Source organism: Cinclus cinclus, chromosome 4, assembly GCF_963662255.1.
Source record: "Cinclus cinclus chromosome 4, bCinCin1.1, whole genome shotgun sequence".
Classification (NCBI taxonomy): domain Eukaryota; kingdom Metazoa; phylum Chordata; class Aves; order Passeriformes; family Cinclidae; genus Cinclus; species Cinclus cinclus.
In genome coordinates, this window is record NC_085049.1 from 47,680,605 (window position 1) to 47,708,485 (window position 27,881).

Here is a 27,881-nt window from a genome sequence, read left to right on the forward strand (position 1 = left end):
TAGACCCACATCTTCTTGAGGGGGGGGGGGGCTGAGGATTTAGAAGGGCACTTGAGATAAGCTTCATTCTGTATTACTTACCCTCCAGGCAAGAGACGTGCTATAGAAACTCTTCCACCAGCCCTATCCTCATGTGGTTATTGCCTCCTCCTTGCCCTGCTCTTTTCAAACCTTTATGGCTAAGTGTGTAAGTGACACAAAAAAACCTACTAAACTGTAGCTACTGCAGAAAATAGATCCATAGCTACCTGGACATTTATTTCCAACACTACAAGGACCCTTCCATCCCTGAAAAAGCTATCTACTTGCTTAGAAGATCAGAACTTACATAGCTGTGTAAAGGACAAGACAGCACAGAGTACAGTAGCATGCTAGTGACTGGAAAAAACTCAGAATATATCAGTTAATAGCCTCTTTCAGCTCAGTATGTTTAAATCCACATCTCATCAAGCACCTCCACTGCTAGGCTAGATGCAAGGTCAGAACGAGATGAGAAGGATCTTCTAGCCCATGTGCTTCAACTGACAAAAATATCCAATATGGACAAAAGTATGAACCAGAATGTGCAAACACAAGCACAGTGAACAGAACATCAGGTGAAGAAAGCAGAATTTCTTTGGGTTTGTTTCCTCATAGACGCTTGACACAGTGAGGACAAACTAGAATACAGCCATGTGCTTCCAGCAATCCCTTCGGCTGCAGGGCATGGTTTCTTCAGGACCACCTAGCTCTGCCTACACAGACTGAAAATCCAAGGCACTTTGCTCCAGATTTCATACTAATAGGCAGTGCCTTTAGAGTGAGGCACAGCAATACCGAAGTCCTTTATCAGATCTAGCCTCACTTCTAAGAACTTGTCTTCTCTAAAATGGCAGTGTGGACCAATCACTGAAACACTGAGCTCAGATTCACAAGTATCACACTGCAAGTGCAAAGTATGGATCAAACTTTCCAAACTATTGTGTTTGTTTTTCAAATGCTATATAATTTACTTTTCAGTAATTATCAGCTTTTATGCCTAGTAAAACATGAACTGCAGCATGTAAGATAAGCATTACCAGTTTACACATGCAGATACACAAGTAATAAAACAAGACTAGCTTCTGAAAATACCAGGTTTTATTCACACCCCTGTGGTAAACAATAACCTTAATATGATGACTAGGTTTCTTTTGTAGATCACTATGTCACATAAAATACAAAACCCATAGCATAAACAAGCTGACAGTTATGAATGTTTAATGTGGTCTCGTTGGGAAATTAAACAAGTTGTACTAGTCTTCTCAAGTAGTCAAATTCAAAATGCATCATCATCTTCTAGTTAGTACAAGTCACTGCCATTTCTATAACAAAGTAATGAAGGCACAGCTAGTGCAAGCAGACTTAAACCCGTTCAGACTACTGGGCTGAAAAAATACTTTGGTTGGTTCTTCAGGAGAGAGTTTTCTCTAAACAAATATTGGTCTCAGTTAACAGTTCTGATCATCTTCACAGCTGCAGTCTAATAGCTACATGACAAAGACTTCACAAGAACCAAACTATGTAGCAATGAATTAACATTCATGCTTTAGGGCATTTACTGCATTCTACATATTGGCAGAAAATTACACTGTTAAAATGCTAGGTAGATTGAACCTACATTTTAAACTGGTTCTTAAGTGTTCCATTTCTTTTTTTAACAAATTGGTTACTTAATTCTACCAAGATACAAAACATAAGGCTGTAAGTAACTAATAGTTGTGTTTAGGCTATTACAGTGCAGGTAATCCTCAAGGCCACAGACACACTGCTTCACTGCTGCTTGCATTCTGCTGGGTTTTGATCCTTCTGTTGAGAAAAAAAGGAAATACCATTTTACAGAAATCAGTATTTTAAAAGAACTATCAGTATTGCTAAGCATGCTTTCTCAAGCTGCAATACTCAAATTCTTTCATCTTTTCCTTTGCACTTATTGTCCAGCATTAGCAACACTACTGTCTTTGGATGCAGCAATAGCCACACTGCATTTATTCTGGATTTGTTAGCACATCAGGATACAATCCATAACAAAAACCTGTTCAGAACTAAGTGTGGTGAAGTACTCTTACTAAAAGACACTAACTGGAAAAAGGAGAAAAGAGATGTGCAGTAACAAACAACCCAGCTCAGAAGAAGCATGCAGACCCTCTTTACAGTTTGAGACAAAGGAAACTTCCTATGGGCAGTAACAAGAGCATGGCCTTATGCCAGAAGACACTGTAGAGCAATGCAATGAAATGCCATGCCAAATCACTGTTCCTAATGCTCTGGAAGCATCTTTTGCAATAAATTCCAGTTGTTGAATTCTAACATGGAAAATTTCTTCTGTTCTTGAAACAGAGAGCCAGTAATATGTTACAGTAATACAGGAAAATTCAAGGAAGTTTTTGGGAGGGCAGAGTTCAGTTGCAGGTTTTACTCTATCTTCCTTGGTCTGGACAGCTGTTCCAGGACCACAGCATTTTAATAAATTCAGGTGGCTTACAGCCTGAGACCAGCTTGCAACACCATAGTATCACTACTATCTCTAGTCCTTGAGCAGCTCTCTGAAACTGAGTGCAGTCTTGCCCTTTCTCAGTTCTTTCACTGAAAAAAGCAATCTGAAATGGTGGAAATAAGTCCAACTTGCAGCTGTTTCATTTGGATTCCAAAACTTTCTTGACTAGGAAGCAATTTGAAAACACTATTAGCAGATCAACATCACCAAGACAGTTGTACATTTTGATTACAAGTTTGTACCCTGCCCTTCTATGTACAATGCTAAGATTATGTCATTTTCTCAACAGTACTTTGATAGTAGCTCAAACCAGTCCTACTAAAAAACACTCATTTGAAATGACAAGCCCTTTGAACAGCAGGCATTTTGGAGCACTTCACAGACTTCATGACTGCAACTTTCACCTACCATATGAGATGCTTTCAGGTGGCCAGATGTAGCTTTCCCTCAGCTATTAAAAGCTATGAATTGAGAGGTTCACAATCTTTTTTCTAGCCTGAATAGTTTCCCTTCCCATGGAGTAGAAGAAAGCTCCCAGTTGCACTTGGCTGTTCACATTTTAGGACTTGGCTGTAGATGCATTCCTGAACCTTGACTTCTGCTACCTCAAACAATGAAAGACTTGCCATTTACCTAACATGAAAGAACCTATTTTGCATTCTGCTGGGAAAACCTGTGCCAGAGCTGGCTTGTAGCAAGTTCCCAAAAACTGAAGCTGGATGACACAGTTCTCTCCGTGTCCTTAGAAGCATTTTGCAATTTTCATCATTAGGCAGCAACTTGGTGCAATACAAGTTTACAGAAAACCAAGCCTGACTAACCTCAGCACTCAAAGCCAAGAGTCACTTTTACATAATAACTCTTGGAGAAAGAACTTGGTAAAAACTTCTCTGTCAATTCTAGTCTGCCGGAATTAAGCCCTAAACAGCCTCCAAACAAAGCATGCTCACCCAAAGCAATTATTGGTTTAATACTTAAACTAAAATCAAGTTTCAACATACATAAAATTTTAAATGGCTGTATGCAAACAAAAACTTTAAACATGCATTTTAATTCCTTACTTTTGGGTCATAATCAGGATCATTTTCTTCATCTGCTTCTTCTTCTCCCTCCTGAAAGAAAACACTTAATATTTCTCTAGCTTATCCACATTCAGCTTCCTGAGCCATTTTTATGAAAATTAAGATTCAATTGTACTCAGAAATACATTAATTACCACTTTGTGCTATACATATTGTATTAGTTTATCCTGCATAAAGCATATCTTTTGGCATCAGTGGCAGCTTAAATTTTAAGATACCTCAAGGGCTGTCTTAGCTTGGTTTGGGTTTTTTTTTGTTGTTGTGTCTTGCTGGTTGTTTGTTTTGGGTTTTTTTTAATTTATTTTTTCATCTGAGATCCACAAAACAATGTGTTCTATCTTATTTCAGAAGTAATTATTAAACTTAATGTCCATAGCACTCAAAAACTAAAGAAACTCTTATTCCAGATAACAAACTACAACAGGGAAACTATTTGAATCAAGGGCATCTATCATCTTACCTCGTCATCTGCCTCTTCACCTTCTTCATCATACTAGAAGAGAAAATAAATAGTTTTGATACCATCATAAATGCAGCCACTTACATCTTAAGTAGATGTCAGAGACCACTCAGTATTGTGATCTCAAGAGAATCATAGAATGGTTTGGGTTGGAAGGTCCCTTGAGAGTCATCTAGCTCCAACCATCCTGCCATGAGCAGGGAAACTTTCCACTAGACCAGGCTGCTTAAAGTCTCACACAATCCTCTCTGTCCATCCCGGCCTGAATATCTGCAGGGATGGGACATCCAGTTTTTCTGGGCAACCTGTTCCAGTGCCTCACAACCCTCACAGTGAAGAATTTCTTCCTAATATCTAATCTAAACCTAGTCTCTCAACTTGAACCCAGAAGTCCCTATGTCTGTCAGATTTAAAATTACTTTTTTCATCGGAGCAATGCTCAGCTTCCCCATGTGTGCTCTGGCAGAGCACTGTCTGCGTTCCATGCAGCCCGGGAGGAGCTGGTTACATTGTGGTACCACTTGGGGACGGCAGGGGACAGCCGAGTCCAAGGCAACCCGTCCTGGCAGTCACCCCCCCCATCCTCCACAGACCCAGCCAAGCCTTTGCAACAAGGGCCAACAGCTTAGATACCAGAAACTATTTTAAATACAGGATGTATCTAAGCAACCTTTACAGTCAAACTGTCCTTGTTTGAGCGGAGGCAGCGACATAAAAATGTTTTACACCTGTATAAAGTTCTGAGGCTTCATGTTTTGTCAACTTCAAGCTTAGCTCTTTTAAAACACAACACTTTAAGCTTTTGCAGAACTTGCTTTACTTTGGCATGCTTTGAATATGTTTATCTAGCTTCTTTAAATAGGAGAATACTTTTGAAAGGATGAGGCATGAACCCCCTAAAACTTCATAGCCCAATATCACTGTAAGCACAAAAGAACAGGCTGAGCAGCTAGATAAACAGTTTCATTTGTTCTCTGGCAGCTCATTACAGTTCCACAAAGTACTGGGTACACTTCTCTAGGAATGCCTTATACATAAAATGCTATTATGATATCCTCCAGATGATCAGCTTCTACTGTTGTTTTTTGCCACAGAACTCTGAAGTCACTACTTCAAAGATTAATTATTTTTATGCTGCTTATTCCTGAACAATCCAGGAAGCTCTGCTGCAACCAACGTTAGTAGATCCCATTCTAAAAATACCAATGCAAGAAATTCCCCAAGGTCTTTAAACAGCATTATTTCAAGGTTTTTAGTGCTCTGAATGAACATTATACTTACATCATCATCATCATCTTCAATAGCTTCTCCAGTGAAGTACAGCACTGACCGGGGGACTATACGTTCACGCAAGAAGTGACCGATTTCGAAGTCTGCAGCAAGGATTGCCTCGGAATCATCATCCTGCATAAAACAATAGGATTTCCTAAACTATAAGATGGTAACTACTTTCGACACATACAAGTTAAATGGATTTTGATGTGGCCAAATTTACACAAATCCCGTAACTGATTTTTTTTGTTCCAGGAGCTGTTTTACAGAACTGAAACTGAGGGACCAAGTTTGACACTTTCATCAGCCCACCTATATTGTACAGTGAGGAGCTGCTGCTTCACTAAGTCCAGTTATATACAATTCTAGATTTTCTTTTTTTGTTCCAAGTATAAAGATTATTTAATATCTCCCAAAGACTTTCAGTTCATATGCACAATATTCTTAAAGAACTGAACAACAGCCAGGTGAACCTATCACATTAAAGATTTTACAACCTACTTCTGATTCCTACAGTGCATCTCTTTGAATCTCATTAGACAAAGCCACTATTGAAGCACCTGAAGACCTAAAAATGCTCTCTGATCCAATCCCGGACTTTCACTCCTCTTGTTTTCATATCAAGTGTTCTGCTGTCTCCCATCTGAGCAATTATTTTCAATTCAAAAGACTTAGTTTTGGGTTTTGTTTGTCTAGATGTTATAAACGTACAGCTTTTGGTGTCCATGTCAACTAGAGTTCTAACAGCATGCTTCTGGAAGCTTCAATTTTGTATTTCTCACTCAGACTGCATAATATATTCCCTACTGCTAAGTATTTTTAGTATTTTTTTCTCCTTACAAAAACATGGCTTATTGCCATAGTGAGCACACAGAAAAGCAGGTTCTTGCAGTTTTCTGTTCTTGTTTTATTACTTTCTTCAAGACTTAACAGCATGAGAAATTTTTAATGGACTAAAACACAAACTGGCTAAATTCAGCCACCATTAGATAAAAATCATCCAAAGAACACCTGAAGGGAGAGACGCACACCACCCATTAAATCGAAGACTAATAATACAGATCATTACATTTCTACAACTGTTAGCAAAAATTTACAAGGTAGCTTTCAGGAAGCATAAACTGTTCAAGTTGACTAAACTAAACTCTACCATTCAACTCAAACACTCCTTCTAAAAAAGAAAACTCCAATACACACTAGTCTTCTCAGTTAAAACAGGAGCAATTAAAGCTGAGACTGTTTAACAAATTCTAAAATTCCATAAACACTCCACCATCATTTTTTAAATAAGCCAACTTACCAGGTCTCCACTTTCAGGAACTGTAGAAAAAAAAGAACAGAAACAAGTGAGTGAGATACATTCTACATTTAAAGTTAAAACACAAACTAGTCTTCAGCTTACCTTCAGGAGGACTAAAGAAGTTGAAGAAAGAGTCATTGGAAACAGTTTTTGTCACTGTCCTGACTGTTCCGCGGCCCTTATGTTTTTGCTTCTTCTTAATGGTTTTCAAAGTAACATTCTTTCCTTTTTTCCAGTCTATTTGGCAACTAACAATTAAATAAAAAACAAATGATACTAAAAATCCCACAACCACCTGCAGCTTAATAACCATTCCCATCATTACAAGTATCTACTGAGACTGTCACGACTGCAAGAGACACAGGGAAGAGAAAACACTATGGTAGTATTTATTCAGTGCTATCTTTTCATTAGTCTATTGGTTGAGAACAAGAGTAACAGGTTCATTTTATGATTATTTCCATCCAGAAGTTTTTTTCCTTCTTTATGTCTGAAATGCTAATTTTCATTAGCTACCAAATACTGCCTAACAACTAGTATTGCACAATTTTTAGAGGCACCCATACATTATAAAGTAATATCATATTTGGGCATGTTAGTAATATGGTAAAGTTCACAACACCTATCATTATAACCAGTAAGTCCTTAAATCAATGCATCAAGCAGGCATGTAGGTTTTGGCTGATTTTGAGTTGTTTGTGAAGGTTTTGTCTTTTTGTGTTATATTCATTTGTTTGGGTTTGGTTGTTTTGGGGTTTCTTACTCTATCCTCCTTACAGAGTAAAATCATGCCTATATGTTTCTCTAACAGTCAAAGCATTCTGGTGGCACATAAATGAAAGCCACATCAGTGAAACCAACTGCATTTGCAGAAGTTTCTGATGAGACTCTTTTACAGACTCAAAGAAGTGGAGTGAGTCGCTTTGGTGCAAGAAGGGGCTGTCTTAGCGAAAAGGGAAAACCAGGACTAGGAGTTAATAATTTTTACAGAACCGGTGGCATCTCACACCAAACTCTGCCAAGATTCATGATTTTCAAATCAATCCGAACTGGGGAAGACAAAGCAGCTTAATCAAAGCTACCCAAGCACTTAAAACTAAATCTCACAGGACTTTGCAAAGTATGTTAAGTGACCGGGAAATAAAGAGGTAAATAAGTCAGTATGAACAACTGGAGATTAATTTAAGAGTAAAACCAACAATGACTTATGCAGTAATAGGCTGTAACTTAGTTGTTATCACTCAGAAAAGCAGTCAGATCATTGGAGACTTGAACACAAAAACTACAGAACGGGCCCAAGTGTACTCATAAGGATAATTATGTACAAGATAGTTTTCTCTCATCCCTCTGCTCACAAAGAAAGGGACATGTAGAAAAAAGTAATTAATTTAAAACAGAAGATTTCACTAAAAAAGGAGTGTGACAGCTTTCTAAAAGGAGTAACCTGGAAGTATGATGACTATTCTCCATTTCTCAAATAGACAGACATTTAAAGGCAAACATTAAATGCTTATAAAACAAAATTGACAACTGCAACACAAGAAGTAAATCTGGAACAAACTCCCCAAAATGCTGCATGTCAGCAATACAAAAAGATTAAAAGAAGCAGTCAAACTAGCAAAAGCTACCCAGGCCTACTAAAAGATACCACCATCCAATTTTCAATTCACCTTCAGTAATTGCAAAACAATATTTCTCAATAAATGCTGACTTCATTTTTAATTTATATGCCTATATAATATATATATATGCTTATAAATTATGTAAGAGAAATAATATGTTTTTCTATATTGTATTGAAGTTATTGGTAACTAAACTCATGTCAAACCTAGTAGTTCACAAGTTACTAGGGAAGTATCTTTTCCAGCACCTCCCCAAGATGCTGTAAAAATTCTACAGCTGGATAATGGTAAGTAAAAAAACTGTTATATTGCCTTAAAGCTATCTATTAGCACTTACCCTGTACAACCCATGATTTCTGGTCCATCGAAGGAAAAGGGATCAGAATCATCCGGCTCTGACCTCATTCTATACGTCTTTGTCAACACTTCATTTGTGAAGTAGTCGTTTGGTTCAAAATGAAATTCTAATGTAAAACTCTTAAAAAGAATTGCAGAGCAGTAACTTTAGATATTTACAAACACTTTTAACTTCTTAACACCTAAATCCAAACAATACACATGCAACAGAATGCACCCTTCTCCAATACATCCAAAACTTATTCTAGAATTTGCTACCCAAATTGAACAGTAAATCTTCAAATTTTTCATTTACCTGATCTTGCACTTCCTACTTATTATACTGCTTGCAGAAATGACAGATCTCCCAGCACACAGTTTTCCTAGCACTAATGTATACGGAGAATTTAAAAATATTAGAACTTAGAAAACTGATTTCTGCCAGGAAAATACATGAAATTACAGCAGTTATACAAAAATTGCCAAATGGTATCAAAATGCAGTGGTGAAACTCAAATTATCAGATATTAAGGCCAATCTCATCAGAAGTTGAAGGTTAAATAAATTTAGTATACATTCATTCACAGGGTGGTGCAAGACTAGCACTAGTCCTTGTACTGCTTTCCCCAAAGCAGCAGCTGTATATTTTCTCATGATTTGACAACTGGCTATCACAGACCATATGTTGCTAAAAGACATAATTCTTAAGATAACACAAAAGTAATCTTGTTTAATAAGTCAAACTAACCATAGGCTGTCCAACTTCTGAAAATTTCACTTTTATATCTTTTAAGTATTTCAGGATAGGTTCGTCATGTTCCTGTAGAGAAAACACAGTGTTATTTAACTTTCAAAACATTCAATTATACACAGATTTAAGGTCTTGCAGAGATAAAAAGCTGTGCTTAGAATAAGTTTTGCTTTAAAAAAAACCCCTTGTAATAACACTGAAATGCTTCCATGAACATGACCAGCAGATGGCAACAATGGCTGTGTACAGAGTCCCCAACACAGTACACAGCCAAAACCCATGCAAACACTATGTACAGTCTTTAGTATGTCCAATATACACTTTTCACACACACTTCTATAAGCATCGGAAGTTTGTTAGTATCATAGAATAGGTTCAAAAAATAAAACAGCAGGAAGGTATTTCAGTACTCTCTACTCTCACTTGAAAAGTTACCAGAGATGACATCCAAGTAACAGTTCCATTTTTGCTCTCCAACAGACATATCAAGCATCACAGTGTTTCCACTGCTTTCTTAAAGAGCCTTGGATTAATTACCAATGCAACTTTAAACAAGGCTAGACCACCACCTACCTGAACCATATCACTGAGCAAGTCCACATTCTTGAATACTGTCAGCCAAAACTCAGGGATTCCTTTAGGGTCTTCTTTTTCTTCATCTTTCTTTTCTTCTTCAAGCTTAGCTTTCTCTTTCATTTCCTCCTTGAGAAAATGAAAATATTGTGTTTCCTTAAATTTAAGAGAGCCCGTAAGGTTCATCAGTTCTTTGTTGATACCAGTACGATTAAATGGTATGTGGATGCTTTAAGGAACCTTTAAGTATTAGCATCATTACTAATAGCAAGTAATCTTTACAAACCTGCTTTTTAAAAAATTTCAGCTTATAGAATCTTGTTTCATGCTAAAGCTTGAGATATTGATAAGAACCAATTAAAATACTCACTGAAATTTCTTCATCAGCATCTGCTTTCCATTCACATTCTTCTTCTGTAGGTTCATAAATGGCATTGATGATTTCACTTCGCTGGAAGATTAAACCAAAAATATTTTCAAATTTCCTCATTGCAATCAGCAATGCCCTAACCAATAAATTCCTAATCCTAAATTACACAATTAGTAATATATTAACTACTTATCAAAACTTTTTCTTCTGGCTCTAGAAGATAAATTGAGCAGTTACGTTTTTAATACACAAAAATAAACACTAAAGTCCCAGAAAAGGTACAGTATCATCTGACATTTGCATTAATAAGAGGTCTGATACACTGAAGTCATTTTGGTAACTATGGAACAGACTTAACTTTTCACTCTCTTAATCTTAGTTGATATTCACTTGGACAGCAAAATTATATCAACTGAATTGAAGAGGCACATATGACACCAAAGTAATTTAGAAGTTTTCTGGTTTAAATAGTCCCTTGTTTTTTAGATGAAGCTTTGAAGTACAAATCAGAGTGGCATTAAAATACCTTGTCAAATAAAGGCTGATAGAGAGCAGCATACTTTCTTTCCAGCTCGTGAACTTCCTCATAGAACTTTGCTTCTATCTGCGCGCACTGAACTTGAAGGTTCTTGAGAGCATTCACACGTCTTTTAACAACTTTAGGCAAGCTGAAAAATTCAGTGACAGAAATGTTACTAACACTGCATTTTAAGCACATATTGATCTCTCCTCAAACCTTGGGGAGTCCAAAGGGTCTCCAGACCCCTTGCAAATCAACCTACTTGTACCACAACACATTTTACACTCTATTTAAAGCTTTAGAAAGTTTAAACCAAAGCTCCAACCAATTTCACCAATGGATTGAAATCCTTAGCACAAGCTCTTAAACTGAGGTTCAAGCAGAGCAAGAACCAGAGTATTCCAAACACCTGGGTAAATCAGGAGAGAAATTTGTGCAATAAATCTTCATTCTAAAAATGAGTTGTACATTATCAATGAGTACAAAGTAAAATCATAGTATTGAGTACAACTAAGAAAGGTCTCACCATTAATTTGCTTGGTTTTATGAAAAAGTTCAGGACAGTTGAGCTATTCTTTGTTAAGATATTTAATCCTCAAAATTTGCTGCTTTGAGCACAGCAGCTGGTAGCACTGTCTTCAAACACACTGTCTGACCCAAAGTGAGCCAGAACTGATTTACTAAATGAGCCACTGTATTACAAATGTGTACAAGGAAAGCAATTACTGCATGCCTCATAAATGCCTATCAACTATGTAAATTTTGGCAAGAATTTGCAGCAAGTTTTGTTACATGAGAAAACCACATGAAGTACTGCTAATAACATTCCTGGATCAGCTAATGGTTACAGTCTAAGCATAAAATTACTGCATTAGAGAAACCACTATAGTTTAAATAACTGATGTTTCATGACCAAGGCAAAGCTACAAAAGAGATTCCAAGGAGCAGGAAAGTATCCTAAGAAGTGTGACATACTATAACTGAGGAAAATAGTAACCACTGTAAATATTAGCATTCTTTTCTTCATAAAACTGCAAATAAAAACTCTTCAATTCTGAGATGCACTACACACAGACTATATTAGGTTTTTTTGCTATCTGAGCAGCACAGTGTTTTATTACCACTAATGTCACCGACAACACAGTTCAGAAAACAAAAGAACCATTTTTAACACTGCTCACACTGAACAAATGCTGTACCTTTCTACATATCCTGTAGATGATCCTACCAGACCATCAAGTCTTTCCTGAAGAGCTGCAAGAATCTGAGGATTTTGCATCATCTGCACAGTCAACTGCCGAGCTAAGTTAAAAGAGAAAATTATGTAAGCACAAAGTGCATCTTTTGGATCAATCTTGAAAGAAAGAATTGTGCATAAAAAAACATTAGACAAGCAAGAATTACAGATACCGAAGAACTGCTTAAAACTGTGGCAAGTTTCCCCTATTACCAAAGCATGTTTCTGATTTCTAAAATACAATTTCCCTCCAGGATTCCTAGAGTAGAATTTCCCCTATGTTTCTTACCTAAAATAGCTGGGAAATCACTGAAAATAGACATTATTCATCTCTAGGTTCCTGTGGGACACCTGAGTACTTACCATTTAATTATTGTATGACATTTAATTACTCCAGCTAATGAAAGTGTTCCCCAAAATTCTGGCATCCAGTTTTGAAAACACTTATTTTAGTAGACTAACAAAGCATAACATCTTGAGCAAAATATTCTACTTTACTGTTCAAGCAAGCATGTAACATGGCACTATTAGCAGTCTTTTTATTGCAGAGATTTAGTTATTTCTCTTTTGGCTAATTGCTCTTCAGATTCCATCTGTGTACCCACGCTTTAAATACAAGGCATGAGTAAGACTATTCAGCATTGACAAAACATGTATTTTGATATGTGCTTGTTTCTTTTGGGAAGGGAAAGGCTTTATTAATTTCAAGAGTGGTACACTAGGCATGATTTGTTCTGCTCACTGTCAACTCAGCAGCAAATTATTAACAACTAATCAAAAGTTAAGAGACACATACACACATATATATGCACATTAATTTTTTATGCCCAAAGCTTCACATGTGTGTTTTAAACTGCTTTCAGTTTTGAAACAATTCAGTCACATATCCACATTAATCCTGCCTTTTCCAATTATACAGGTGGCTAGTACTGCCTGAATCTGGTATTAACCATGACTAAAACGAATAACTGCAGACAACTAATAAAAATCAGACAATTTGAAAGAAAGTCCTTGCTTCAGAACTTAAATACAATTGTACATCTGAAATTGTTTTACCACTTCCAATTTTTTTTTGCAGTAAAAGCCTTTTAACACACTAACTGAAAGCACATACACTTAGAGCTTTAGAAACTCTTGGTTTCAACATTACCTTTGCTGTTGGCATCTTCACCAGTTTCTTCTTCTTCTACTTCTTCAACATCTTCCATATCCTGCTGATCAAGTTCAGACTGTTCTTTGCTTTTAGAAATATTCAATAATAGCACAAAGTTAATTTTATAATATGCTCTAATGATCTTAAAGATCTCAAACAAGTGATTATGTGGGTAGACACAAACTGTTGCATCTTTTGATCTAGAACAAGTGTTAACAGCCAAACAAAGCCAAATTTGTCTTCAAAGAAGTTCTCCGTCTCACAATCCCAGAACAGTTTAAAGAATTAGCAACTTCCCAGAACGACAGTTTCCTTTTGTAAAAGAACTCCATCTCCTGTTCTTATCAATCAGCCAAAGCCTCTTTCTGTGCTCCACTTATCTTTCTCAAGATGTAGAGGCCTTGGGAACTGTGGGTAGGATCACCTAAACTATACTTCAAATGCCACGAAATAAGAGCACTTGAAGTACAAGAAAAAAAACCTACATAGAGGGAAGCAACAGGAATGGGCAATATTATCTGTTTTTCCCTCCAGAATTCAAACTAATATAGGAAGTTGACTCATGTCTTCCACTTTTATATCTACTTACAATTAAGACCACAAACCCATTTATCATGAGTAAAATAGGCTTTTCTCCCACATGCTATAAACCTCAGGTTTTGCCACAGTGCTCAAGGTCAGTATCTAGACCCCAAGATATCCAGCACCTGGAGAGCCCAGCCATGTAAAGTACACCACAGGACACACTCAGAGCCTTAGTAACCTACAGATTTTACTTACTTGTCTATGTCTGCCATTCTGCTAGATTTCAAACACTAGGGAAAAAAAAACAAACAAAACAACATATAAGAATAGCAGCACAAGATTTCAGTTAAAAACAGTATGGTCATGATCCTTAATACTAAAACAAACACAAACCATGTCAGCTTTATGAAACATGATAAATACATATTACAGTCTGAAGAGTGGCACATCTCCCTTGCACATTTTGAGCTCTCAGTCTGAAACATACAGAAATATTGAAAAACTTTGTTCTGGTTTAGAACATGTAGATCTACCCACATAAACTGAAGTACCAAGCACCAGCAAAATGCCTTGCTGAGTTTTAGATCTTAGGACTGTACTAGTATCGCTGACTGAAAATTAGTCCCAAGTATAAAACCTTAGAAAAACTGAAGCAAAAAGGGTGCTGGTAACAGTTTACTCATTTCCAACATGTGACTGCAGACACAGCATACTTACAGCTAAAATAACTTTAGAATGAAGATGCCTTTTTGTGGCTTTGCTTTTAATCCCACTTTAAAAAACCAGTCCAAGTAGTGCCTCAGAATAGCCACAATATTGCAACATTTTACAAAAAAAAAAAGAAAAAAGAAAAAAACTGATGCCAGGTGCCAGGCATTAACATGACTAATTCCCATGTTCAGAACGATCACAATTTTCTTAAATATCTCGGTATAACCATAAACTTATTCCATAGACAGTAACTAGAAATATTTAATATTAAGACTATTGCAAATCTTGCCTACCATGAAGAACCTATGTTCTCAAATATATTATAAAATCAGTAACATTTTCTACCAGCAAAACAGTCCCTGGGAGTACAGTCTCCAAAAAGATGTTTTAGGTAAGCTGAAGTCTAATACAATACTATGCACAAGACAACACTGTCCCATTACTACCATCTGCCAGTCATTGAGGAGGCTCCGACTACCAGGAATAGTTCACTGGCCCAGAAAGCAAGGAAACTAAAGCTTTATAGTCTCCATTTTACCTGCTGTCCTGTAAGTTAAACAAATTCAAGTTTCCTTCAGGAATTTCAATTCCTTACAATGCATTCAAATAGGAATTTTACTAAAGTGTTGGATGGAAGTGTTCCAGAAAAAACTGAAAACTGCATTTGAACTGTCCAAAGTGTAACACAAAAACACAACCCCAGTAAAATCAGGATTTTAACAGTCAATATGAAGAAATATTTTAGAATCTAAACACCTGCATTTTATGTAAATATAATCTAAATATATATTTTTCTGGTGTCATAATTACTTCCCAGCAGTTACACGGAAAGAAAATATCTGATATCCTCATTCAGGACCGCAATTTCATACTGTCAAATAAAGACCTAGAATTTAATAAAAAAAGATTGCAGTCCCTAATATGCAGAAAAATCAGAAAACCAAATACTTGTCCATCTATTTCAGAAAAATACAGTATTTGCTAATAAACAGAATGGCGGCACTGCTATAAACCAAAGAACATCTAACAATTCAATGAGAGGAATTACAGCAATATTCTTGACTCATTTTATTCACATTTGCTTGTCTTGTGATTTCAGTTTTACACATGTAACAATTCCCTATAACAATTCTCCTTTAAATAGCATTCTCAAAGATAGCATAGACTGAAGACCGACAGAAATATGGGTCCCTGTCTTACTTGAGCAATGTAACAATTAGCATTACTTTTCATGTACACAACTTTGTATTCATGAAAAATACACAACTTTTTCCTTACACACTTCCTCTTGTTTTTAATGCAAGACCATTTCAATGAGACTGATAGTATTGCTGTGCAGAAGAACATGAGATGCACAGCTCACCTGCCTTGCATACATTTTTTTGCAAATACAACACAGTGATGCTCCTTGGAGAGACCAGCATTTCCTTTCTCTGTTCTCCCTATCAAAAAAAAAAAACAAACTTAAACTTCCATAAAACAAAAGGTAGTTCTTGAAACAAAGGTGTGACCAGTGGCAGCACAAACCCTGTGGTCTCTCCAAGTGAGTGGGCTAGATGAAACAGCAGCTAAAACACCTTAGGTTTTCTGAGAGAAACCACCTTCCACAGTTCATTTAAACATTTTTTCCTAAATTGAGACAAGATCGGCTATGAACAAATTATACCTAAAAACTTTAAGAAGCATGGGATGGATATCCCATCTCCAACAAGGGCCATTAGCTAATACCTTAGAAAAAAGCAATAACATGGTAAGAATTCCCCCAAAAACACTTCTAGCTTTCAATTACATTCAGAACAAACACACAGGATCACAAGTGCAGCTATTTGATAATGTCATAACACATTTTTATTTCAGAAGCTAATCCTCATTTTCCCCAAAATCATGCAGGTAAGCTGATGATGTCACTCAAGTTTTTGAGTTGCAATATTCATCTCAGAGAACAGTTTTAAGATTTTTCTAGACTATGCAACTATGCAGCAGAGAAAGTTTCACCAGCAGTCTCGTGTTACTGAATTCCTCACTGGGTCCTTGTTTTCACCTCTGAACAACTACTTGTCATCACAAACTTTCATCCAACCTTTCACTGTTCATCCTCTTTCCAAGATCACTTCTGACCTTGCTGAAGCCATTCATCTCACTACAGCACCCTGTGGGACTCCAGCATCTGCCTCTCTCCTCATTGCAATGGGCAGTCATCACCCTCTGCTTTCTGGCTCTTAAACAACCCATGCAAGCACTGTATGTTTTCAAATTATGGCCCAGTTTACTTAAAGACTTTGAATAACATTCTTCAAAGATTTTTTTTTAAATTAAAATAGACTGTATCAAACTGCTGTCAACTTCAGAGCCTCCCTCTAGTGTGTTTCTCTCTCTCATCCAATTTTTCCTATTCTCCTTGCAGCAGTCTTTTTCATGTCCCATCCTTTAATCTTCCCTCCACTTTTTACACAACTCTGTATCAGAAAATACTCAGTTGGAAGAGTCCTGCAAACTGAGGAGATACCAGTGTCTGTCATGACAATCATCTGCCAGCTCTAGACAACTGTTCTTAAGTAAGGAGACTACAAGGCACTGCCAAGAAAACTATGCTGGCAGACATTTAGGCTAATCTGTGCAACCCACTATCATGGAAGAGATGTAGCTGCATCACATTTTGTTTACTGTCATTTACTTAAACAACCATAAGTTTCTCTGCAAACACAGCTCTGCTGGCTAAAAAAATACCCCAACAGAAACAAAAACACTGCAGAAAACCACTGAGAAAATGCAGTATTTAAGAGCAAACAATCTCCACTATCTCTGTGCAATGCCCAGTTCAAGGTCCTGGTCTAGTTTTCAGAGTTTCAAATACACTATATACCACAATCAATAACATTAGAACAGATCACTGCAGTATCTCCTCAACACTAAATATTTAAATATAGAACTCCGCTTTCCATAAAACACAGCTGTCCTTCCCAGTTCATTCATAGGTGCATTTAGGTTTGTAAACAGCAGCTGCACCTTGGCATGTGAGCAACAAATCCACTAGCACCACTGCCTGAAGTAATGTCAAGGAGACATCAGCCCACCAGTTGTCAGCACAGGATTATAACAACCCAGGATACACCTGGTATATTACTTCAAGCCTCAGTGTCTAGGTGACTGTTTTGGAACTAAGATACTGCTTGGAATCTAGGCTTCCTGACTGCATGAAGAGGCTTATGAGCACAAATAAAGGGTAGTCTACACCCCTGTATAAAGCCAGCATGTAAAAACCTCACTAGTAAAATATTTTATTTCCCTGTTACTTGAATAGCTACAGCTACTGTTTTAATGCAGTAGACTGCATTATGGTCAAATATAGAGGTGCCCACAAGCTTCATTTACAATGTTTTGCTGCTCATTGTAAAAATTTGCAGAAGAAAAGCAACAGCTATCTTTTCAGGGCTTGAAGGACAATGCATAGGAAGTTCATGTCATAAAAAGAAAGCAAAAGTACAGAAAAGCAAGCTACAGTGCAAGTTTCCTAAAGGTTCAAATTTAAAACCTCCTTCAGAGGCACCTTAAACCTGCCTGCCATCAGAAGAAAGCATGTTCTTTATCAAAATGGAAAGAAGACTTAATTCAGCAGTAGCTTACCCACAGTTTTAAGTACATCCTGCAGAATTACTAAAAATTAGTAAACCCCCCCTAAATTTAAAACTTATCAAAACTGTGTGATAATTTGCTACATCATTTTGCGTAAGTGAAGATAGAAAAACAAACTCTTAAGTGTTCAGCAGTTCCTACTCTTTCCTTTATCCACACAGGAACTAACCTGAATTTACATAGACACCAGCCACATTACAGCTAGGACACAGGTTTTGGTGAGGAGCCTTTTTTCAGATCAGTTTTACATGTCCCAAGTAAGTACACCACTATTAGATTACCCAGACATTCGCAGGCCCTCAGGAAGACAGGTCATAGTGAGGTGAGCTACAAGTCAGCTGAGGCAGCAAGACATTCCTGAGACACAGTTCCTCCGGCAAAACAATGGCATTTTTGCACAAGCCCCAAGGCTGGCAGAATGACAGCACATCTCAGCTGTGTTCAGCATTTCTGAGCATACCACACCACAAACAGTACCCATACCCTCCCTTTCAGGAAACACCTCTTCCCCTTCTCTAGACAAATTGCTCACACAATTACTTTGGAATAGCAATTAAAAGAAATTTTTCAAGTCATTCAAGAGTCACAAATAGGCTTTTTGAGGCTTTCAGAACCAAACTACAGCCAAATTTATTAAGTCACATTTTTAAAAGAAACTATCCTTTTGTCCAAACTGATTTCCTTAGAAGTCAGTAACTGAGAGCAAGACAAATACAAGTCAACTTGTCCACAGAATAGTGTATCAGCCTCTTCCTGTCTCTGGCAAGCCTTGGGCAACTGAAAGGCAATACATTAACAGTAAACACTACAAACAAATGAGTCCTGTGTGGGATTCAGAAGCTGCAACATAAGGTAACAAACTAAGTGATGGACTAAGTCACATTTCAGTGAAGAAAAGAGGGGTCCAGCTGGAGGACAGCTATCTGCATCGAAAAAACAAACTCATCAGGATTAAGCCTGGTAAACTATTTGCAATGTGTGCAGAAACCAAAGGTGCCAGACAAATGAATGACATCATACCAGCCAAGTTCAGCTCTCACTAAAGACTGGGAAACTCAAGAGCAATACATTCACTAGAAGTTATTTTTAACTGATGTTCTTGCCTAGAATTCCAGGACAACTTGTAAGATTTCTCCTTACATCATCATTAAATACAGAAAACAAAAATTAGAATAGTGTAGCAATGCACTAGAAAACTCTCTTTGACTGCAAATGTTCGAAGTAATTGTTAGAGGTAGTTTGCACAAAACCTCTATCAGAAGTTTGCAACTTTAAAGAGCTCAGATGCTTTGCATAGTGGTCTTAAAGGTCCTTTCCAACCTAAACAATTCTGTGAGAACTGAGTGAACTGTTTAAAAAGTGCACAGTACATAGTATAGTGTTTCACACTTCAAATGTCTTGGTACTACAACCAAAAAATGCATCACTCATTCCAAAACCGTTAGTAGAAGCTATGGTAGCAATCACTGGGTAGGGAAATTGTTATGAGAGAAAAGTTCAGTAATAACTAGGTGAACATTTAGCTCTTCCTCAAAAAGAAGCAATAGAATAATGCATCGGGTTAAAAACGTCATTTTAAAAGGGAATAAAGCAGAAGACCAAGTGTTTCCTTTACACTTGTGAGATCAAATTCATGCATCCATTACCAGTAGCACGAAAACTGGGCATGAAACAAGGGGATATTGTATCTATCTTCCTGAGGGAAGGCCTCATCACTCCCTACTACAACCCAAAAGGAGGCTGTAGCAGGGAAGGGAATGGCCTCTCCTCTCAGGGTTAACAATCAACAGGATGAGAGGAAATGGCATCAATTTATGCCTGGGCATGTTTAGATTGGATATTAGGAAAACTTTCTTCACTGAAAAGGTTGTCAGGCATTGAAACAAGCCTAAGGAAGACCTGCAATCACTATCCCTGGAAGTGTTCAAAAGAAGTGTTGATGTGACATGTGGGGACACAACTCAGCAATGAATCCAGCTGTTCGGCAGCACAGCAGTGCTGGGTTAATGGCTGGACTCAGTCTTAAGAGCAGAGGCCTTTTTCAACCTAAACAATTACATGTTTCTATGATTAACACAGCAGATAAACATGCTAAACATTATTAAAGATTATATCATTCATCTTAGGGAAAAAAAATATGCCTTCTTAGGAAAGCAGAAGGTCAAAAAAAAAAATCCATCTCCATCAAACAAGAAGAGTAGTGCAGCGCTAGAACATCAAGATATCACATCTGTGTGATGAAAGACATTATCAGCCACTGAACTCTCCAGAGACAATTCTTTTATTAGTGCCTCAAAGTTATTCTGTTAACAAAAGATTTTAACTGTTAATGTAGGAACAAAGATTGACAAAATTTATTTCTTTTTTTCAATCTAGAATAGATAATTAAAACTGACTGCCCAAATACAAGCACAGAAAACAGGAGTACGATATAATAAAGAACACAATAATAATATAAAAGCTATTAAGCTCTGCATAAAGAGACCAAGGAGCTAATGGTCAGTGGAAGCAAGGAATCCAGGTGCCTCAATACAGTAACAAGAAAGTGACACTGGACCCTTGCAGTAACTCAAATCCCTTTATTTTGACACAACTTACTGTGCTACCACCAACTCATCCACTATATGCAAAAGACGTGCACAGTTAATGGCAGAAATGCTAACTGGCATGGCAATATATGGGAATCTTCAGCAGAAGCTGAAGTAAGGTGCCTTGACAAAGCACAAAAGGGCAAGAAATTCAGAGAAGTGGTGTTTCACAAAACACACTCAGAACTTTTAGCTATGCACATGAGCTTAAATATCTGAAATGGGAAGCACCCATACCACCATGTGAGAGATACATTCCTTTCATAAGGGAACAACCAGTTCCTCTTCTGAATGATCTTCGAGTCAGAGAAAGTAAAGCCTGCTGGAAAAGCTTATTGTAGTTCTTCCCTAGCTATGCATAACCCCATACCCCCTTTGCTTTCATCAGTGTCTAAATAACAGCAAAGTTAAAAAATTATCAAAGCATTTATTTGTACAGTGTTAACACCTTCAGTTACAGGAGTAACAGCAGGGTCCACAAAATTCAGAATCTGTCTGTAAAGAACAAAAAACCACTAAAACAAAATAATGCTGAACCAACAATTGAAACTGCTCTCTCCTCTTCAAGTGATATTTTTTGCACTCCCTAATAACTCCTGAGGCAAAGGTATCAACTTCAGCCATTTGCCAATGCAACTATTTTACTAGTGTGTTACAGCATGAAAACACATTTTCCACATTTCAACTTAAAAGCACTCTACACTTGTATGAAAATGCAAGGTGAAAAGTCACATTTTGCAAAACAAAACAGAGGGATAATATATATAAGTAATATTATTACTCAGCTATTAGTAACAGCAGATTACTAATACCCATTTATAAGCTTTCCCCTGAACTAATTTTCCAATCAGGAAATGAGGATTCAATCAACATATACTGAACTCTCTTTGTAGTATTTTTACTGCATTTTAGATAGTGCCTGTAAACTCTTTCAGCAGAAAAGAGCCTCCATACTGAGAAGATCGACTACAAAATTACAAATTAAAATCAGGACTAAATTATATCTGCATGCTTGTCTATGCTACTGACCTGAACTCCCTGATCATGTCCTAAAAATAGGGTAATTAGCACACAATGCTGCCTTTGTTCTGAATGCCAAGATTCTGTAGCAGAAAACCTAACAATTTCTATTTAGAATAATATTTCATTATTAGAAAAGGAACAAGTTTAAATCCAAATCAGGAAAAAATTTACAAGTATCTTTGTTTCTTTTTAAAACAAACTACTCACTATACCTTTTTAATGGTTTTACTTCCCATCATGGATAACGGGAAGAACAGCAGCCATCCTAGAGGCCTGAAATCAAAGTCTTTATTTATGAAGAAATATTTGAAATTTCCTATGACAGTGTTTCTCAATATAGTTAATGTTGGTACAGGTATTCAGTTTATTAAAAAGTGGCAAAATTGTGTTATTAAAAAGTAGCAAAACTGTGTTTTTAAAAAGTTCTTCAGGTAGCAGGATGCACTCTAACAGCTTAAAAAAAGAGCGCTTGTTCATGCCACAACATCAAACAATAGGAAAAAGGGCATTAATTGGCTACCTAGATTGCCACATAATCAAATAAACATATTGGCAATTATGTTGCTATCTGCAAAACCCACACGCTGAAGCATTCCAGTTTTAATCCAACTTCAAAAACATCTAAGCATCCTTATATGAAAAGAAAGTTTAAAATACTGAAAAATATGCACAGGTTTCAGAAGTTAGCTTTTTGCTAGAACATCTGATGAATACAATTTTAAGTTCATTCATTAACCAAGAAGCCACTGAAATTCATAAAATGCATTTAGCAACTTTTTTGTTAGTTTCCATTAGTTTTTTTTTTTCCCATGGAAGCCAGACCACTACTGAAGTGCCAACTTTAAAACATCCAGTTTTCAACTAACAAGTTAGTGTACACTTAAAGTAGGGCTACAGAGAACTTGAACCATGGAACTTGAGCACTGCTTACAAACTTATCTTCAGAAATACTCTCTTGTGAATTTCACTCAGTCTTGCCTTTGGCACCAATATAGAAGTAAAAGTATGTGATACCTCCATAACACTGAAGATGGTGGTAAAGAATCAAGAGGCTGTGTCATGAAGATCTCACCAGTTCAAACATAGCAAGCATGTTTCTAATAAATCCACCCTGCATACACAACAAACAACATCAAGCACTATACCAGCTCATACTTAAACATACAGAGATGAGTGATTTCCAAAACTGCAGCATCACGACTTAGCAACTGCCTAAAAGGGTGACCCAAGTGAGGTAAAATACATAATACTGAAATCTAAGTAACAAAGGAAAAGATGCAATTACAACTACTTTAGAATTCAGAAGGTCAAAAACCTGCTATGCAAAGATATATATAATGGCATGCAGCCCACTGAAGACTTCTACTCAATATGCAGAAGTAGCAAGATCTGAAATGAATGCATGGTGACTAAAACACACTACAAAATACAATCATTATGTACTTCAGTAATATATTCTTAATGAAAATACTGTATCCACTGCTCAACATTGAAGAGAGGAACTATCTCAGTTAAGGGCATAGCAACAGGAATAGCTGAGCAACAGAAGCAGTTCACATTTTATATTAACAGTATTTGAGAGGAGAGCAATGAACTGACTCAAACTTGGTTTCAATATGAAGAATTCTTTTCATGTACCCTCCCTCTGTTCCTCAACTTAACTTTTCAATGCCTGTCAGGTTTTTTACTAGGGCCTGAGCTAAACCAAAACTTTCCCTCATGGCCAAGTCATCCCATAAGAAATCTGAAAGAACTGCTTCTCCTTCCTTTGAAACACTGCATATTTAAACAATACCTAAATAAAGTAGGTAAATAAATAAATAAAACAAATCATAGGGCAGCTGGTCAGAAAAGATAACAAGCATTTATATTTCTAACCTGGGTCTTTGAAGTCTAAGAGGTTGTCCATTCCAGATTACAGGCACTCAGTCAAACCTCTTTAACAAGAATCTCCAACACTTGGCTAATTCTAGTATCTCTCATGTTTTGGGTGAAGGTTTCTTCATAATTTGTTATTTGGGTGGTGGTAGTGATATTTTTTTAAAGAATAAACATAAAATCATCAGTTGAATGCTTCAAAGCTATAGGTACATCCAAAACCCACTGTTTTAGTCCCTAAAATTTGCTTTCACCTTCTGAACCTAAAAACCTACCACAGAGAAACTGGTAGTACTTTGTTCTGTAGTCCTCAATGACCAGGTGAAACAGTTGATGTGCAAACTGTCTATTCATTATGGCAAGTTAAGATTTAAACTGAGACATCACCATTGCAAGTCACGGCTGTGCAGATCAACATTTAAACGCAGAGCTCCCAAATGCATCTGTATTTTCCAAAATATAAACAGCTTTCCATCCAGAAAAGACGAGCAGTTTAAACTTTGAAAAGTATTTAAGATGCAGGTAATGTCTTCATTTAAGCAGATGAGGCAAAATTATTTAAAAGATTCATCTTTTAGGAAAATACAAGTCACTTCATATCTTAAATTATTTATATTTTTAAGTAATTCTAAAGTATCAAATATATATTAGAAAACTTTTTTTAATGCAACTGAAGCTTTAATCTACAATACGTGAAGTCTTCCTGAAAACTTAAAGTAAAAATTTATGACTAAATACACAACACCACATCAGTAATTAGGATTTTTCCTTCTGCATTAACTTTGCTGATTCAGAAAAATAACAGAATCATTTAGTACAAGAAGCCCTCGAAGCCCTCATACATTGCTTCTAAATAGCTTAATTTTTCAGAAGGTCATCAAATGAATCCCCAAGCAACTTCTGTGTTGCCTTCCAGGCATGTCTGGTTTTCTAGACAAATACATTATGACACCAGACCTACTCTCCAGATTAACAATGCTGGGTGATGAGGAAATGCACTAATCTCTGAGCTGCCTGAGAATCAGCTAGATTGAATTAGCTTTAATTATAATCACTTTTGAACGCTAAGTAATTTACAAATGAAAACTGACCTATAAGCATTAAAGCCACCACCACAACCCTTTCTCGGATTAAACATGTATTATGAAGTTCCACTCTATTATTTACTAGCCACTTCCCTAAGGAGAAGCTCAATGGAATGCAGTTGCCCAGACCAGCTGAGGAGACTCCTCAGCTGTACTATAATAAAACCAGCATTTCTGTCTGCAAAGTTCTGTCTTCTGTGTAAATGGCTATTAGTACCTCACAAATACCAAAGCACTCCCAGCTCATGGAAAATCACAGAGCTGAAGTTCTACTGAATGTATATATGGATGCAGAAAAACAAACAAGCCTTGAAAGAACACCTGCGTTTTCATTTTCTGTAACCTGTCCAATTCCTGCAGCTTCCTTTAGAATCAGATCCTTAGAGATATGCAGCCGTTTCACAAGAACCTGAAGATGAACTGCATTATAACTACATTAGCAAAAACATGAAGATACCAGAGACAAGTCCATTATAGCTGTTGTCCTACTGGAATAAACTGCTTTCACCAAAGGATTGAACCAAAATTCAAAATAGAAGATTCTTGTCTTATTCCCCCCTAAGATTTTTCACTATTGAAATTAATATCCTCAAGCTATTTTACTCCCTGAAGGAATGTAATTTCTGCCATGATAAGTTGAGCTCTTCATGTTACAGTTGGTTTAACTTTCAGGAGCCTAGTGAAAACAGATTTTTATCAAATGTACATGGTAAGCCAAAGCTTGATCTTCCTCATAGATGTGGAGTTCTGTATTGGAGGACACAGCCTTAGCCTAGAAGATCCAGATCTCATTCAGAGTTGTGAAAACTCTATTAACCAAGGTTCATAATACCATACCCACAGCACCTTGGTTTCAGTTTCGCTTGTGTACACATGCTCAAAGCTAAGAAAAACAGCACACCACCTCTTTCCAGGGGTGCTCAGAAAGCAGGTGACCATAACAAGTCCCCCACCTGCTTACAGGAATAGTTTCTGAGTGAGGCAGGGGCTAGATGATGCACAAGGATGGTGGGAGCATTACCGTGTACATGTAAACAGACAGTGCTGCAGCAAATCCGGCACTTTTGGCACTTCTTGCAACACTGGGCTGGCAGCACAGATGCAGCACAGTACTCCTGTGTGCTTCCAACACTCACTTCCTAGTCTTGTCAAAGTCAAAGTCAGAGAAAGATCAGGTGCTCTGAAAAACACCAATCTACCACCTGTGCACAGGACCAACATTCTACAATACTCTGTCCTCAGAAAACAAGAGTACCTGATTGTCACAAAACACAGAAAAAGTGGAGGGCAGTAAGACTGCTAACATGTATCACTCTTACAGGACTAAGTGGGACACACACATATAAGCTCAGGTGTAAGTGGCCTGTTCTAAGGACTTGCATCAATGTTCCACGTACCCAAAGCCTGACAGGCCTCAATTTCTGCCTGGTACAGAAGCAGCCAAGTCACTTAAATTTCCATGTATGTATATTTTAAACACTACCTTCCCCTAAGGATTAATATAATTTCTGGATTTACAAGAGACTGGAAACCACACAGCCTGCTTCAATCAAAGGACAGTGCTTCTCCCATTCTTTAAAGAGTACCACTGTAAAATGGGCACAGCAGGAAGGCTGCTAAAAAGCTACTAATATTTTTGTTGAAAACTACCTTCAGCAGTTCACAGCCTTAGGCCTTAACGCTTCTCTCAAGTTTCATTTCATGATTGTAATTTAAATTATCAGGCACTATCTCCTGCCTGATCAATGCAGCATCTACCAGCATATGTTAAAATCCCAAGAGGGGCCAAGCAGAGGAGAGTATTTGTGATACCTTGCAAACACCGTGCCCACTCCTCTTACCCTCCATAAATGAGTTAGAATATGAAACGTTAAGCATATCTCAACAGGGCTTCAAAGACATACCTAACTGCAGTGAGCTTGGAGATAAATTATGGAAGGTGCTGCTGTATTATTACTATACCAGTTGCTCGAGGAAAGGTTTTTCTGCAAGCAAATAAGGTAGGTTTTTTTACTCAATATTGAAAGCTTCACAAGGAGTGGCAGTGTAAGGCCCCTAAATATTCAATACAGAACAAAGTATGTTTTATACGTGTACAGATCTCGATGAACGCTAAACACAAGATAATACTTCCACTTGTAGTTACTAAACCTTCCAGGTAGTTTCTCAGCCTTCCTTGGGGACACCAATTTGGGTGACACCAGCTAACAGGCACCCGGAGAAGCGACATGTTGCACTCCCGGACGCCACTGTACCCCGAGGCAGGACGCGGGAGCTGCCCCGTCCCCTGGCTGAATCTCTGGGTCCCCCTGCCAGCAGCACAGCACAGCACAGCCGCGGCTCGGCACGGGAGCGGGAACAAGGCGCGGGAGGCGGCACCAGGCCACGGCGCGCTGCCATCCGCCGCTCCCCGCTCCGCCATGTGCGCACACACCGCGCGGGCCCCGCGCCGGACCGGCACCGAGCCCTTCCCGCGCCCTCCCCGCGCCCGGCCGGACGCTCACCCTCTCCTCTCCGCGCCACTTTCCGGCCCCGCCGCCCTCCCGCTCCCCGGCCGCGTCGGGCGCGGCCCCGCTCGGGAGCCCACGTGTTGCGGGGCCGACCCGCCTCCCCCCAGCGCCGGCCACGCCACGGGCCCCGGCCTAGCGCGGCCCGGGAGATCCGCGGGGCGCGGCGGAGGGACGCGCCGGAGGCGCCGAGCGGCGCTGCCCGCTGCGGGCCCGGGGGCGAGCGGGGTCGCCGCCGCTCCGAAGGAGGGTACTCGGTGCGGCGCGGGCTCCGCCGGACCCCCGCGTCCCGCCAGCCGCGGGGCCCCGCTAGGCCGGGCAGGCATCCACGGCCTCCCCGCGAAGCGGCGGGGACCCTGCGCCCCCCGTGCCCCCCACACCCCCGTCCCGGGGCGGCGGCCGCGCTCCGGCGGTACCTGCGCGGCCCGCGGGCGGCGGTGACTCAGGAGCAGCGAGGCGGAGGCGCCGCGCGGCCGGCGGTGAAAGGACCCGCGCTCCCGCCGCTCGCGCTCATATAGAATTAACGTCACCACGTAACCCCCCTCCCCCGCCGCCCGCGTCTCTTGGCAACGCGTGCGCGCGCCCTCGCGCCGCCCGCCCGCCCCGGGAGCGCGCGCCGGCCGTTGGCCGAGGGCGGTTGGGCCCGAGCGGCGGCGCACGGGGAGGCGGCCTCGCTGCCGCGTGCCCGTGTCACCCCCGGGACCGTGCCCGTGTCACCCCCGGGACCGTGCCCGTGTCCG

The 27,881-nt window shown here is 38.7% G+C and overlaps 1 protein-coding gene across 2 annotated transcripts; it reads right to left on the minus strand.

The window, feature by feature from the left end:
- Positions 1–862: 862 nt before the first annotated feature.
- Positions 863–27,604, minus strand: NAP1L1 (nucleosome assembly protein 1 like 1). Of its 2 annotated transcripts, XM_062491216.1 has the most exons (15): positions 27,558–27,604; positions 13,972–14,006; positions 13,189–13,277; positions 12,001–12,103; positions 10,808–10,949; positions 10,282–10,362; positions 9,912–10,040; positions 9,336–9,407; positions 8,589–8,728; positions 6,732–6,877; positions 6,630–6,649; positions 5,339–5,461; positions 4,058–4,090; positions 3,577–3,627; positions 863–1,827 (listed from the first exon to the last, which is right to left on the minus strand). In XM_062491216.1, exons 2-15 carry the CDS (start codon positions 13,986–13,988, stop codon positions 1,792–1,794), a joined length of 1,182 nt encoding a protein of 393 aa, XP_062347200.1. In that variant the 5' UTR covers positions 13,989–14,006; positions 27,558–27,604; the 3' UTR covers positions 863–1,791. The 2 variants fall into 2 exon arrangements, with proteins under 2 accessions (XP_062347200.1, XP_062347201.1); XM_062491217.1 differs by lacking the exon at positions 3,577–3,627 and having other exon boundaries at positions 27,558–27,594.
- Positions 27,605–27,881: the final 277 nt, after the last annotated feature.